The 17,235-nt window shown below is 26.6% G+C and overlaps 2 protein-coding genes across 2 annotated transcripts in view; both read left to right on the top strand.

The window, feature by feature from the left end:
- Positions 1 to 4,169: 4,169 nt before the first annotated feature.
- Positions 4,170 to 12,293, top strand: LOC113388279 (zinc finger protein 16-like). The gene is made up of 3 exons (XM_026625676.1): positions 4,170 to 4,689; positions 6,809 to 7,078; positions 11,902 to 12,293. The coding sequence occupies exons 1-3, from the start codon at positions 4,170 to 4,172 to the stop codon at positions 12,291 to 12,293; spliced, it is 1,182 nt and encodes a 393-aa protein (XP_026481461.1).
- A 2,039-nt stretch (positions 12,294 to 14,332) lies between these two features.
- LOC113388278 (zinc finger protein 425-like) overlaps positions 14,333 to 17,235 on the top strand; it is a 26,924-nt gene continuing 24,021 nt past the window's right edge. The window contains exons 1-2 of the mRNA XM_026625675.1: positions 14,333 to 14,371; positions 15,292 to 15,517. Of these exons, the coding sequence (XP_026481460.1) occupies positions 14,333 to 14,371; positions 15,292 to 15,517 (265 nt within the window). The remainder of the gene's footprint in view (positions 14,372 to 15,291; positions 15,518 to 17,235) is intronic.

Here is a 17,235-nt window from a genome sequence, read left to right as displayed (position 1 = left end):
AGTATTATTTTCTAAATTTTTATACATGACGAATATAAACAAAAAATTAAGTCTGCTCTAATATTAAATGTCGTACTAGCTTTATGTGTTAAAACGTTATTATATAGATTTGCTTTTTTAGGAGTAGATTAGTAAGTAAGAAATATACGTTTTAGGGTAGTGAATTGAAAATCGAAATCATAGAGAACAAAATTTCCGGGCGTTATTTAACTTTTGTTAATAGAATAAGAGTGACAGTAGTAATAACGTAATATTGAACGTAGTAGATGTTTGAACTTTGGGATTGATATTTTCTACATTTGAGAAAAAAATAGAGAAATAAAATTAGAGAATATATCGACTAAAATATGTAAAAATAAATATTATGATACTTAATTTTTTTTTTAATTCTATAAACTCTAATGAAAATAATGCTCTGAAATCTTGTTCTGCCATTTAGATATCGCTTGTAGATATAGTACTTCCAGAATTATTTTATTTTCTCATTATGTAATACCGCTGAATAATTTTTAATTTTGAAACTTATTTATAAAAAATATAAATAATAGATACACTAGCTAGTTCAGAAATTTCTATTAAGTTTGCAGAACTAAGTATATCAAATAGCCAATAAACCTAATACTCATACGTAAAATATAAAAAGATGATATATTTATATCAAAAATTACAAACAAGAAATGATACTCATATTTTATTATTAAGTTGAATGTTAATCATATGTATACAAATAAGTCATTATTTTATGCCATGTTTGCAAAACCCAAATAGATGATCATAGCATCTGATACATACTCATTTTATCTTTAGAAAAATCGATTTTTTACCAAAACCACTCGATTTTTTTTTTTAATTTTTGGTAATTGTTTTTATCAAAAAACACCAATAATGATGGAAAGGTTAATTTGAGCTTATGATCATTTTTTTGGTTTTGTGAGCCATTTAGCCTGCTATGATAATAGATAGTGCAAATAGTTTCTATATATTACAATAACGGTTTATCATTGTGATAAAATCAATCAGTAACTTTAAATTGAGCTGCCTTTTTACAGAATACATAACAGTATACAGTAATACAATAAATTTAAAACAATTATGCAATATTTATCATAAACTAGTTATATATACAAAATACATACATATATCATTTATGTTTATTGAAATTTAAGTTTTATTTATGCAATTGCAAGTCGTACTCTTAAATTTTTTATATAGTTTTCAATAGATAATAAGGGAAAAAAATTAAACTTTTTAATTACGTACTACATTTATCATCAATATAAAATTCGGACTATTAAATAGCATAATTAGATCTAAATAAATCAAACTCCAAAATTCACTTTTTTATGGCCAAAAACTGTATTCAAAATAGATCATTTGTACTGAAGAAAAAATTTCATTGTAAGAGAAATTGATTTGATTGAAATTAGATCTAGATATATATTGTTAATCGAAAATATTCCAGAAAAAATAGACTTGATACAAAGACATAATTTAATTATCATTATTCAACAAAGACAAATTAAAATGTTTATTTACAAACTCAAGCTTTACTTGCACGTTCTCTATAAAACATATTAATATGAAATAAACAAATATGAGATTAATTAAGCAAACATAATAATAAGTATAAATTTAAGGAAATTATATATATATGAATTTTTTTTAAGAAATTTAATTTCAATTTGAATATTAATCATTATCATTATCATATGATCATTAAGTACTAAAATGCAATGTATATGGTTAGTTTATTTGTATAGTACAGAATATAAACTATACAAATATGAAATTTATGAAGTTCAGTAGATAATTAATTTTCCTGATTTGTTTATATTTACTTTGTATGTAATATCATTTGAAATAAGATACTAATTAAAGCGAAGTTATGGAAATTTATATTATACTGGGCAAAATTGCCCTCGCAATTCAAATGTGCAATATAAAATTGCACTTATTCATAAATTCTTTATTTTTTTCGAAATTTACTTACTTTATAATTGTACAAAATATTGGAAAATCATTGCCATATTGAAAAATGTTATTTTCTTGCCAAGCATATAATTATTATATTATCAGTATTATGATTTCATGTATACGATTTATTTTTAAATGAGTTATTGATAAGTTGTAGCTTTATATATTACATAATAAATAATTATACTATTGAAGGTTTTTTGTATTAAATTAATTTATTTTTTTGCATTATTTGGTCAGTAATATTTTTATTTATATATAATATAATTAAGTGTATTTTTATATAAAAATATCTAGAGTATTTAGTTAATAGCTTTGATTACTATGGCAAATATATAGTTTGATCATCTACAAAAATTAAGGAATCAGAAACAATTAATAGCACAAGGTAAATATTACTTTCAAACACATTTCAAATAAATATCAATTATTTACCATATTATAATGGTTTACTAACATTTGTTTTGTTTTTCAGAGATATATGAATGGAGTAAACTTTCTAAAATTTGGAGTATTCGAGACCATCTTACAATTATATAAACTTTAGAAAAGAATAAATTGTTATATATAATGGAACAATAGAAATCAAGATTCGTACAAAAATTCAGGATTTCACCATTCAGAAAAGCTCAGAAATAAAATCGTCTAAAAGTCAGGAGTCATATAATCAGAAGAAAAATAATTAAGTTATCAGACATTGAACAGGCAGATTTTTTGCTAGCACTTTTAGTTGCAGATTAAATTAATATTTGGAACATTTAAATAGCTTTTGATGTTGCTTATGCCTAAGAACGGTATATCATTTATATTCTGCTACTATAATATATTTTATATCTATTTTAGTCGAATTTTTTTTTTAAATCTTGAAATAAATTCTTTAATGAAAATATTACAGATACATATATAAAATAAAACATATTTATAGTCATGTATCTTTTATTTTTTATTTGATTGATTTTATTCATTATTGAAAAAAATGCTATGTTCAAATTTTTGTCCAGATTTATTAATTATAGTGTTAAATGCTATTAAAAATTTTACAAGATACTGTAGTTGATCGGTTCTTGAACAAATTATTCACTAATTATTATTAGTATCAATAAAGAATTTTTTTCTGAAAAATGTGTTTAAATAGATCTAATACATCCTAAATAATTCTATGAAGAGTATAAATATGAGATAATAATTATGTACCCGGAGAAGATGCTATCTGGCTACTTTACCAATAAGTAATCTTCAAAAATGTAAGTTTGATAAATAAAATCATCATTGTAAAATTGAATATTATTTATTTTAAGAAATATATTTATATATAATATATATTAGCTAAATTGATCATATTTTTCAGGTGCTTTGGAAAAATCAAGCAAATCAGGATTATACACTCTAATAATCAAGGCTATATCATCCAATCTAAGATCTAGAGCAGGCGTTGGCAACCTTCTAGCTGTTGTGTGCCAAGCCACTCTACTATGTCCTGCCACCACTACTACTACTCTAATATGATTCAGGGTGCCGCCTAAATTCTATATTATATAGTGGAGTTATAGAGGAGGAAAATTTTATACCAAATTTATTTTTAAGCATATTTATCTAAATATATACTATAAAATTCTAATACAAATTAAAATTTTTTAATGCAAACATTGGCCTTGTACATTTTTGCCTAATATTTCAATATTAGGAGTATAACTTTGTTACTTAATTTCACGCAAGATTCTAAACCATTTAGAAACCCATCAGGTGCCGTAGGTTGCCGACGCCTGATCAAGAGGATATAATGGACTCTATAAATGTGCAGTTGCCCAAAAAATATGACGATTACTCGAAAATATAGTGTCAATAAATTTTCAACACTTTTTTTCAATATGTATTAAAATAGTATTAAATCTTACTTAGTTTTTATGTGTAATTTTATTTATTAAACTTTTTTCCTTTTAAATTATTAAATTTTACATATATCAATATACAATCAGAATATAAATTTATTGTTCTGAACTATAAGCTGTTTGTACTTAAATATATGTACAAAGTCAATAAATTAATTAAAGTCTTTAATAATGTATATTTTCTATCTTGTGAATAGCACTGCAAACTCCTCTGCACTACATTTATATCATTTTAAATTTAACATCAAGTTAAAAATTCTAATATTTTGCATTTTTCCAGGCCTCCCATCAACTTTTGGCAAAAATATGCAGCAATACCAACGCCAATTATTCCCTAGAGAAAGGAATCAAATGGACCCACACCGGGTACCATGTCCACAATGCCCTCGCACGTACAAAACAAAACTAGCCCTAACCGCCCATTTGAAATATGAGTGTGGCAAGGAACCCCAATTCAGATGCCCTTATTGTTCCCATCGAACACACCACAAGGGACAACTACAAGTACACATTAAACGAAAACATAAAGATATTTTGCAAGTCATGCCAAATCTACCAGTTCCTTATCCGCTACCTCAAAACAACCTCAACCTCAACCCAGCAGCTGGAAGCCAAATACTCGATGTGGAGAAATTTAAGGCGCTTCAATTGTTCCAAAGTTTAGCAGCAGAAATGCTGCCAGCTTCAAATTTATCTGAAGAAGCCAAAAGTAATAGTTCGACGAGCAGTAGTCACTATGCAACGGAACAAGGAGATCCTAGTTTACAAAAATATCCGGATGTTTCGACTTCTGGACGAAATTTTCCTCAAGAACCTTCTGGATTCAGTAATAATATACAAAAGAAATTTAATTGGCCCTAGAATGGATCAAAATAATAGATGCATAATAAATATTTATATATTGTAAAGGTGAAACAAATTAGAAAGTAGTAACATATATATTTATAAAACTATACATGTAACCAAGTTTTAAAACCGGTGTACGCAACGCCAGTATTTCTTGTACCATATATTCTGTCAAGCTTTTATTGTAAGGTAAGCGTATGTAAACGTAAAATATGACTCAAGCATCTTATTATTTATGTTTTTCACTTAAATTCCAATACAAAAATTTTTTTGCACACGCTCACCTTACGATAAAAACCTGACAGAAAATATGTTACAAGAAATACTGGCGTGGCGTGCACCGGGCTTTAGTACACTAAATTATGGTCACTTCAAATTGTAAAATGAATTTTATTTTTAATTACTAAGGCAGCTAAAACATATGATTGTTTTAATAATATAAGAATAGTTAACATTAATATTAAAAATATATTTTTTCTAACAGTGTTGACAAACAATAATATAGGCTTCACAAATTGATTAAGATATAATTGCAAAAGGAAACTTTGTGTCTGTTATTTTTAACTCGAATAGATTTTCTCAGATATAAATTTAAAGGTTCGGAAAATTTGTTTTAAATTAGAATATTTACAAGTATTTTAGTTTATTTTTTAATATAGTCGCTAATATTTTGAGTGCCTATTGAAACAAACCTCATATTATCTACCGCAAATCTATTATACCAAACAATAACATTAAGATATATATATATATAATAAAATATATTTTAATGCAATTTTTATGTGTATTGACAATTTTTCTTAATAATGAACCTCTATACTTGTAATACATTCGATTTATTTATTTAATTAGAAAAATCCTACCATTCTTTTAATTATATGTACAAATTTATTAAGGTCATCTATATAATTTAGTAAGTAGTTTATTATAAAATCTAAATATTAAAATTATCGTATTATTTTATAATAAGAACAACATCTGAACCAGTGAGACTCTTAAAATTAATTTTTAATTTAATGTTATTGAAAATAATTTTTATTGAATATTTCAATAGAGGTGGTAGTTTTGCAACTAAGAAAATGCATCTAATAAAATATTAAGTTATTTCAAATTAATATTATATGATATTAATTAAAGAACGTGGTGATTTAAAAAATGAATTGATGAATAAAAAATCAATAATCAAAAAGAAAAGAAAAGAAAGTCAGTTTAGAGATATTAGAAGAAAGCTGGCGAGAATGAGTATTTTTAAATTTGCATTAATTCTTGTAGTATCTTTTTGCTTAAATTCTGAATTTGTTTGTATATAAGTCAATGTACAATTCTATAAGAAAACTCATAACTATGTTTAAGAAAAAGCAGCTTGCTATAGCAAATTTTATTTAGAAAGCGCAATATCATGCCTATATATGGCAAAAAAAACTGTATTTCTATCTCAGAATTGAAATTTACCAAGTCTTTTATATTTTAGTATTTAGAATTGTTCCTGAGATTTTTTTTAAAATAACTGTGGCGTTTTGTCTTTATTTTCTGGACTATACTTTTACATAATATATAGAGAAATGCTACTTTTATTGGATTAGATTTTGAATGTTATAGATTTTGATATAATAATGAGTGCAATTACTTACATCTAATAAGTGTAGTATACAAATAATTTAACTAATTTAGGTATTTATCTAATTTTAAGATCGTTGTGTGTATATAATTTTAAATAAAAATTATGTCAATAGTAAAGGTTTTTTATTTATATTAGATTGTTTCAGAGAAAACGAAAGTTGACCTACTTTTACAAATAATGTACCCAACAAAAATTATACATTTGTATATAATACTGCTATTTATTAATATAAAGATAACTAAAAATATTCTTAAATGAAATCTATAATCATATCATAAAACTAATTCTACTATACTAATATAATTTTAGGCTGTATTTCCAATATTATTTCAAATATTTCTAATGTAGTTTTATTGCTGACTTAGTCTTTAAAGTATTTATACTGTAATTAGTCATTTCTAAGAAACAAAAATCATTTGGTGTCGGATTACTTTTTTATCATAATTATTTTTTCTAACACATTTACTTTATTTTTCAGGTGGCGAAATATCCTGGTTTTCGTCATCCAGTTCTCCATGGCAAATTCAAGAAGTTTACTCACCTGGTTTAGGAGCAGATGTGGACGGCGGACCTTTCCCTTGCCAGCAATGCCATCGAGTTTACAAGTATAAGAGAAATCTAACTTCTCATCAAAGACTATCCTGCGGCAAAGAGCGGCAATTTCTTTGTTTAACTTGCGGCAAACGTTTTGCTCAAAAAGTGCACTTAAGAACACATCATAGGTCGTGTGATAGAAAGAATAGTTCGGGTATAAAAGAGTGAAAACCGTAATAATTTAATTGGATATATATAGTTTTAATGACGGTTTTATAAATTTTTAGTGCGTCTTATACGTGTAATTTATACTTAATAATTTCACAATACATTTTACAAATTATTTATATTAATATATGATTTTATTTGTCTGAACTAAGGGCCTCAAAAAATTGTTCATTTAATTTCTCATTTATAACTATTTTGCACGTTCTGGGGATATGGGATATCTTCTTCTTCAAGAACTATTAAAAACATACATTTTCTCATTTTTTCATACACTTCTTCAGTTATTTGAAAATTGATAGAATATACTTTTTACCTTTAACTATTAATAAAATTAACTATTTTTGGTTTAATTAAACACTCACTAGAATTCAAATTGTACGAAGGTATTTGTATAAAAAATATCTCGAGCTACAGATGTTAACTATTGTCAGTATATATCAAGACTAAATATTATAAATTCTTTTCTGAATTTAATTATGAAAAATGAATTCATGATTTTAGTCTTCATATGTACTCACTATATATAGTACAAAGAGCTCAATGAATTTTTAATTATAATTTTTAGTGTATTTACGATTAGATTTCTAGTGATTGTTTAATTAAAGAAACTTGTTTACAAAATAAAAAGTAAATTATTTCAATTTTCAATTAATTAGGAAGTAATTTTAGTTACCAAATAATTACAAGAAGTTGAATGTTACTCATCAAAACATATATTCTTTGGTAAGCAATTCTTGAAGAATGAATTAACCCAATGTTAAGGCGTAGTTAATTTTTTTAAATTTATTTATAAAATATGAAAATAGATCATTTTTACTGTTGCAAACATAACTTACATAACTAATACTATATACATTTATTTAAAATAGATATATCTGGTATATTAAAAATATATATATTTTTATATGCATGTATATTAGGGTGGTCCTTAACGAGGACATTTTCGAATTTCTTTGCTCCCAAGGGCACAAATGCTTTCAAATGAATAAAAAATGAATCTCTAATAGTATTAGCTCTTAATATAAACATTTCGATAGAGCGCACGCCAATTGAAAGTTTCTTATATTTGTTATTAACACACGTCATTAAGTAAATTCATATTGAGTTAAATTTATATTGAGGAAAAACTAAAAAGTATTTGTGTCTAGTTTTAACTTGAAATTTATTTAAATTGGCAGATTTTATATTTATTATTCACTTTAGATAAATTTAGATTTTGCTGTAATTATGTGCTAATGCAATTAAATTGATATTGATTGATATTTAAATTCATTCTCATATATGTAAAATATCTCATCAGAATTCTTGTTGTTTTAAATTCTATATTATTAGTTAATAGTTTATAAAATTAAATCTCATAATACCAGTTGTTAATCAATTATGTTGTTAGTTAAAGTAATTTGTTCTATTGTTAAGAAATCAAAACATTATTTGTTTAATGTTAATAATTTAAATATTTATATGTACAAAATATATCAATCTTTGGCGTATTAGCATTAATTTTAATATTATTTATCATACAATAAAAACTTGTAAAAATAAGAGCTGTATAAATATTTTAATTTAGTTCAAAATGTTAAAATTAATTTTTAATGATATAAACTTGAGCAAATTGTTTCAAACGAATTATATATTAGTTAATTGATAAAATTGTTCAAATTATTTTTAAATAAGTTATATATTAAGCCCGGTGCACACGACGCCAGTTTTCATGCTGGACAGTTTTTGTTTGTTTGTTACTCTAGCAACGACATGATCAAGTCATAATTTACGATCTTGCGCGACATAATTTGCGATCTGGCCTGCTAGATTTCACGCATTCACAACGGCGGTATACTCATCATAATTTCTATGTAAAAACGTTGCCTTAGCAACATCGGAATTTGATTTCATAACAACTTATGTCCTCGCAAATTCCTGCCGTATTTTAGGAATAGAGCATGTCCTATTCGGCGAGAGATGAACTATCTCGTGGCCGATACCTTCAGTGTCCAATAGGAAAGCTGTATTTTGTCACGTAAATATCAATGCGTACTTGATTCATGTACTTCGATTTTGAAAGCGTTTAGTTTTTATTTTGTAAATAGATATTTGTGTATACATAGCGGCGTGAATAAATGATTAGTTTAGGAAAGGCAGTTCAATAATTTTAAAATATTCAAATTTCCGAAAAAAATTAAATATGCATTTTTTATTCAAATTTTTGTAATTTTATCTGAAATATCAAAAAATTTCAAAATTTCCAAAAAATTAAAAAAAAAATCAAATCGTTTTATTTCAAAAATTTCGAAATTTGCAAAAATACTCAAAATTAAAAAAAATAGTGGGGTGTATGGCATCGTGCCTTAAGGCAAATTGCTGGAACTTCCCGTACACTAACGAAATGATCGAGGAATATTAAATGTTTTAAAATAGATTATTATAAATATTGTAACATGGTCTAATATTTATAAGAATTATATAAACTGAATTGGAAAGTTGAAATAATTTGTGTAAAGAATATTAGAACAGAATTAAAATAAAAATATGAATTATTTTCGATATACAAAAAAAATTTTTTTTCGAAAAAAAAATTTTTGAAAAAAAATTTTAAACAAGAAATTTTTTCTCCAAAATCAATTATTTCGTTAAAACAAGCAGGAAGTTCTTTAAATCATTTAAATCGGACGCTTAGTTCTCTCAAAAACTGCCATCTTTTGCACATTTAGCTCTATATCTTCGAAATAGCTGGGCCTGCCTTTGCCAAAAACTAAATACCACTTCTCCCAATCATTACTAGTTGAATGTTTTTAGATCATTCAAATCGAATGCTCCGTTCTCTCAAAAACTCGATTTATATTTTTGCACTTATTGCTCTTCATCTCTGTAATTGCTGGACCTGCCTTTGCCAAAAACTAATCAGCACATCTCAAAATTTTTGAAGAAAAAAAGCAAATATCTTTTATGTTATCGTCGATCTCCAACGGCACAAAAAAGGCCCTTCACTGCTGCAGTGATTCCGGCCGTCTACGTGGATCAAATCCAAAAAAAAAATTCGTTAAACTAGATAATATTGTCTGCAAAATTAACTACGATAAAACAGAAATCAAAAATTGATTAAATGGCGGCGTTTTTTAAAAAAAAAGTTTTTGGACTGCCAAAATTCGATTTTTGATCCTATCAAAAAATCGATAGTTTATTTTACGGAGAACTATATATAAAACATGTACAAATAAAATTAATAGTGATCGGATCATTTGTTTTTGAGGAATCGCTGCAGCAAATTCGAAAAATGCTGTTTCGAGAAAAACGCGTTTAAAGATAAAATGATCGTTATACTATATACTATGTATATACTCTTTAAATGGATGTGACTCAAAAACTATTTAAGATATCGATTTGAAATTTTGGTATGTTATTTTTAAAGGTATAACCTATCGAAATATGAAAAATTGAAAATTCGACTTTTAGAAAATTTCACACTAGTTGTGCCTCTTAAACTGAAGCATTTTATTATCTTTTAATTATTATTGTTTCACCTAATTCTAATCAGATGCGATACATACATGTTTTTGTTTACAATTCATACAATTCCCTGTTTGTACACTTATAAGCATTAGTGTATTTTAGACCTATAAAATATAAATTGTGAAATTCACAGTATATATTTATAATAATCTATTTGAAAATGCACGAAATTAATATTAATAATAAAATAAGTGAAAATCTGGCGCAAAATTCTTGCTCGCTAGAAATCCTGTTACGATAGAAATCATGTTACAAGGAATACTAGCGTCGTGTGCACCGGGCTTTAGATTGTCAATAAAATTGTTCAAATTCTTTTAAGTTAGTTATATATTAGATTAATTAGTGTTATGTATTATATATTGTATATATTATATTAAAGTGCACTTTTGTAAAACATGTTTCTACAATGTAGGGGAGACTGGGTACGGTTGATTAGCAATAATTTTGTTAACTGACCAGTTAGCAGAGAAAAAAGTAAATGATAACTTGAACATTTGTCTTTCTTTAGACCCTATCTCAAAATTAATTTTTTTCTTTGTTTGATCAATAAAAACTTTTGCTATTGTGATTTTTTCAATAACCAATTTTTTTTTAATTCCAGGTTATTTCAAGCGTTTTCCATGCCTAATGTGTGGTAGATCATATACAGAACAGCACAACTTACGAAAACATTTACGATTATCTTGTGGAAAAAACAAGCAATTCAAATGTTTTTATTGTGATAAAATGTATTACTGGAAAAAGGATTTAAAAAACCATTTGCAGAGATACCATGAGGTGGCAGATTCCGAAGTGGATTCATTTAAATCATTACACAATATTAATGATTTTATATAATCTGTAATTCATTAATCTTAGTTATTTAAAAATTTATGCAAAATTGTCATCAATTAGAAAAATCAATCAGATTAGGGTTTAAAGTTTGTGCCATTTGTGACTCATATATATGACGAAATTTTAGAAATTGTAAGTTATGTATATATTTCTCATAAGAATATTGACTATTATAAAATATTTGTATATATATGTATATATATTAGATAGTGGTTTCAGAAACTTCTCAATATTTGTTGATGATATATGCAGTAAAACTAAACATGTATTCTTGGATAAACAAATAAACCCACATATTAATTGGAGGTATTTCTAAATTTATCATATAAGTAACAATGTTATCATAATTAATTTATTATATTGTATAATATCCTATCTGTATGCAAATACTACAATACCTCTAATTCAGTAATATTCCAGTAATATTTGTGTTTAAAGAACCTATTCTGACTATTTCTAATATTTCAGGATTTCCGAGCACATTAAGCAAGATCCTACAGAATCCCAAAAAAATTGTCACAGAAGCACCATCGATAAGTGTCATCAAATTATCAAAAATTGCCGAACCAAATCTACAAAAATCGAAATTTTCAATAGAGGAAAATGAACTTCATATTCCACATTGCTCCTTCGGATCAATTTCTTCAAGTACCGAGATCAATAGAATTCGCCCAATTTTTACTCCAAGATATCGATGTCCACGATGTGCTACGTGGTATTCGCACAAAAATTCATTAAATGAACATTTGCAGTTTGAAAATTGTGCAGGACAAAAGTTAAAATGTCCCTGGTGCGATGAAACTTTTCGATTAGCGCAGCAACTTACAGTGCATGTTGCAAGACATAAGCGTCAGGAGTAAATATAGAGTAATTTTGTATTTGTAATTCAGTAATCTAAAGTATTTTAATTATAGAATTTATAATTTAATTATTATTAGAAATGTCGATATTTTCTATTTCTTTTATACTAACGCCATATGCTCGATGGACTAATAAGCCAAGCACGAGATCTATCCTAAATCTATTTAGAATAAAGCTATTTTCTGCGTATGGAATATTGCATTCGGCATTCAATTGATTCGACGATCATTATTTTTAATATGATTTAATTGATGATTTTTAATTTTAATTTTCATAGTTTCTACATAATATATTGCATAAGTTCGATTCATTTTAACCCTTTCGCTATAGAAGTATTTTTCATGGAAGAGACACTCTGCTATACGGATCAACAAGAAGTCCAGTGCAGCTTTGTTTTAGTTTTTTTTTAGTTTTTGAATGACCAATAATGCTTCACCTGCTTCAGGAGATAAATCTAAAAATTACAATAAAAAATATGATTCTCATTATTTTATGTATCGACGCAAGGTTCGATACTCTGAATGTCGTCTATAAATGACATTCGTACACATAGGTAGTTTTGCGGATGTCTCTTTGGACATAGATGACACTTTTAGCAAAAGGATTAACTTATGCAAATTATACTCTGATTTTATTCAAAATTAGTTTAAGATTTTTTATTTCTCAAGTATTATTTTTGTACAATTTATTTATATTGTATTAAATATATGTTATTATATTTCAATATTAAACATTTATGCGCATTTACAACTTTTAAATAATTCATGTCAATTTGCTAATAACACAGGTCCCCAAGAAAAAAGTTGTCTCTATTTGGTGTGTGAAATATGTTTCCAATGTAGTTTTTACCGCTGAATACAAATCTAAGCCAAAATTAGGGATCAAACTACAAAAATAGAAAAAAAATACAAAAACGACAAAATCTCCGAACTAGATTTTTTTCTGCTTGATAATGAAAATATTATAATTTCTACCGTTTCTTGGCTTTTTTGCTTTAAATGACTATATTGAGTTTCACTTAAATGATCTACTGAGTTTTTTTTTGTACCCTTCAACATCAATTTGCAAACATATTTCCCATTGCTCCTGGGAATCTGCAAACATATTAGCAATTTAATATCTGAAATTATGTTTGCAAATTACTGCTGTATTCTACAAGAGAAAAATTTGATACATAATTTAAGTGAAACTGAATAATCATTTAAGGTGAAAAGGGCCAGGAAACGACAGAAATTATAAAATTTCGATTATTATGCAGAAGAACGACTAGATCCTAAATTTTGCCTTAAATTAAATTCTTGTTTAATCTTTTTCATAGTTGACCTCCAATTTTGGCTTTAGATTCGTGTTCAGCAGTAAAAACTATTGGAAAACATATGTCGCACATCCAATAGACTTTTTTTTGTGGACCTGTGTAATTAACAAATATACAGTTACAAATATGTATTTAAAAATATTTTTTTAAAATAAGTGATGTAAATATGTAAGTTTTTAGTTTATATATTTTATACATATATTTATGAGTTTAGACAAGAAACTATTAATAATATAATAATATTTTTTTATCAGTTTAAATCAAATTCAAAATCAAACATGACCAAAATACAAAATTTGTATAGACTAGTATAAGGTAATTTTACTAACATCTACGGTAGAGCGGAGGTCAAAGATCCGCGGGTAAAAAAATCCATCACCGATAACTCAAAACAAGTACCTTAGGTATTAAAACAACTCTTTTACCTAACTTAAAATTAACAATATATCTTATAAAATAATTAAATAAAGCATTCTTAAAAATATATATTAACGTCTCGTAAACAAAATAACAATGCTTACAGCCAAAAAAACTAATAACGAGAGAAATTACTTTTGTTATGAATCGCCGTTTATCCCCGTGGTTTTACGTCTTTTTCCCTCAACTTACAAATATTTTTGATATTTTTTTAACTATATATAGTTGTTTGTAGTTTTATAGTAACGAGAGAAATTATGTATTTAAAAAATATTAACAAAAATATTTGTAAGTTGAGGGAAAAAGATGTATAACCATGGAGATAAACAACAATTCATGACAAAAGTATTTTCTTTCGTTGTTAGTTTTTCTGATTGTGAACACTGTTGTTTAGTTTACGAGACTTTAATATATATTTTTGAGTATGCGTTATTTAATTGTTTTATGAGATAAATTGTTAATTTTAAGTTAGATAAAACAATTTTTATATAACCTCTACAAGAGCTTACACGTTGGTAGAGGTAAAAAGAACCACCTGAACCTTTACATTCGCAAAGGTGTAAACAATAAAAAATAGTAAATAAATTTAAAAAAGCAATTTTATTAAAGATATTGTAGTATGTAGTTATTCTAACCCTGCTGATGAATATTTCTGGCAAAATACCAGATCAAGGTTATATGCAGTGTATCTCTGTAAGAAATGTACCAATAAAATTTATATTTTGCGTTGAATAATATAGCTAATATTTCGAACAATCCTTTTGATATTAAAAAACAAAGACTTTTAACGTGTTTGTCCCCTGTTTGTCCCATTTTATCCTACCTATGGGGTTGAAAGGACCAGATGAATTTTTTTTAAAACAGCATATTTCTACAATGATGGGAGGTTTACTGAACATAGTCAGATAGTTGTTTGTTAAATATGTGTTATTTGTTGTGATATAATTGGTTTAGCTTTCACAATATAATTAATCAAAGTCTAATTAGACCTTTGTGCCCTGGTCTACTCTAGGTGCAAATCCAAAAACTATACCAGTTTGTTTTTCAAAATAGACAAGCAGATAGAATAAAAATAAAATAGAAATTATTAAGAGAAAAGTAGAATAGTTGTTAAAATTAAAAATTATTAACACAAAATAAAATATTTTATATACCAATCAACATTGTACAAAACTTTGAAATAAATTAATACTATATATATATATATGACATAAATTTATTCAATAAGTATCAATATCTATTAAATCTATGTATTTTTTCATTAGCCTACTTCCGTAGTCAGGTATGGTTTTTCCCCGAAAGCTCTCTCTAATTCCACCCTTCTATTCGCAGGTCGCGATCCGTTGATTTTCTACGACATGAGGGCTTTGGCGCTCAGCATGCGTCAACATCACTGTGCAGCTTGCGGCCGATCGTACAAGCACAAAAAGCATTTGACGTCGCACAAGAGATACGAATGCGGAAAACAACCCCAGCATCAGTGCCCTTACTGTGATTATAGGGTTTTTCATAAATTTACACTACCGCAACATATTAGGACTGTTCATAATGTTACGGTGACCACTAAGGATATATCTTAAAATTAGAAAAAAAATTGAGGAAATTGTATATTTCATTCTGTGATTCCAGATTTTAATAAAGAGTGATTGAAATTTGGTCTGTATGCAAGTTGCATGAATTTCAAATTATCTGGTTGTAAACTAGAAGAATCGTCATATTTCAATATGTTCTGAATTGCAAAAATGGCCAAAAAATCGTTTTCAACTAGAAATTTCGTGTGAGTTAGTGGATACCAATCCACTAACAATCCACTTCGTAGCATTGGATACCAATCAATGGTGATTTTAGGGTTTATTATAAATTTACACTACAACAATTTATTAGGACTGTTCATAACGTTACGTTAACCACAAAGGATATATGGTAAAATATTCAAAAAATAAGTAAATCGAATATTTCGTTCTGTAATTCCAAATTTTATTAAAGATTAATTGAAATTTTTCTTAAACGCAAGTTGCATGAATCTCAAAAATATCGGAAAATTATTGGGGTTATCAATAAGATTCTTCAGATGTCAGTTATTTCTGAATGGCCAAAAACTCGTTTTCAACTACAAATTTTGAGTGATTTAGTAGAGCACTTTATATTGGATACTAATCAGAGCCAATAAGGAATGTAGAAGGAAATTTATATCTTCAATCGTCAATTACTAACATAGCTTGTCAAAATTAGTGAAAAAATAATTAGTTTAAATATATGAACAAATTCAATTTTCACTAATATTGACAAGTTATTATTTAACCTAATATTATTGAATCGGTCGAATTTTATATAAGAACAATAGATGTTAACGATAATTTAAACCCTTCAAAGAAACTGCACTCCGATCTTTATTTTCAATAAATAAACTCGATTTCCAACTAATATTTTTCTCAACTGAGTCATCAAAATCGGCTTATGACATTTACGAAAACATCGATTAAAATGTATTTATTACCTGTGTATAAAATGGTGGTTCGAGTTGTTATCACGTATAGATGCACTAGATCCTCCCCCCATGGAGCAATGCTTAACGGCGGTTTCTGTTGGGACAAGGGTCAAAAGAAAAACTATAGTTTTAGTCGGTGTTATACCCAGGCGGTATTGAGCCCAACTTACCCAGGCCAAATCTATTTCCTTCGCTATATAAAAATGTGCTTTTCGAATAGTTGTGCCAAACGATTTAGAATGACTTTACGAAGTTAATTTATGAAAGACATATCATTAGTCAATCCAGACAATTAAATAAAATTTCAACAAAAAATTCATATTACTCAATAGACACGTTTGAATTCTTCTCATGTAAGTGTTCTCAGGTTTAAAATGGGTAAAAATAAATATTATAGATTAGTTTAACTTTTTTTAGAAGATTTTAGTTTGGAGTATCTTTTTATACAAAAAAACAAGAATAATGAGTACATTAATATAGAAGTTCTATTTAGTCCAGTTCTTATAGTAAGTTCATCCCGGAATTCGAGATATCCAGCTGTAAGTCTGTAAACACTTGTATATTGACACGCTAAAGTTGTCTCAAAACCTACATATGGTAGAGTGTCAATACCATATGTAGGTTTTGAAACAACTTCCTACACCCTTTGGGACACCCTAAAGTTGTCCCAAAACCTACATATGGTAGGGTATCAATACCATATGTAGGTTTTGAGCAACTT

The sequence above is a fragment of the Ctenocephalides felis genome, unplaced genomic scaffold (assembly GCF_003426905.1).
Source record: "Ctenocephalides felis isolate EL2017-DRISC unplaced genomic scaffold, ASM342690v1 CF-g0.4_SCAFFOLD_03572, whole genome shotgun sequence".
NCBI classification, from domain to species: Eukaryota; Metazoa; Arthropoda; class Insecta; order Siphonaptera; family Pulicidae; genus Ctenocephalides; species Ctenocephalides felis.
The sequence above is the reverse complement of the archived record's forward strand: the minus strand, read 5'-3'. Positions and strand labels throughout refer to the sequence as shown.

Excerpts from the sequence above, each read along its gene's own strand:
- LOC113388279 (XM_026625676.1), top strand. The coding sequence starts at position 4,170 with ATGCAGCAATACCAACGCCAATTATTCCCTAGAGAAAGGAATCAAATG. Across the intron at positions 4,690-6,808 it reads TCAAGAACCTTCTGGATTCA|GTGGCGAAATATCCTGGTTT; the intron begins GTAATAATATAC and ends TTTATTTTTCAG. Across the intron at positions 7,079-11,901 it reads TGATAGAAAGAATAGTTCGG|GATTTCCGAGCACATTAAGC; the intron begins GTATAAAAGAGT and ends CTAATATTTCAG.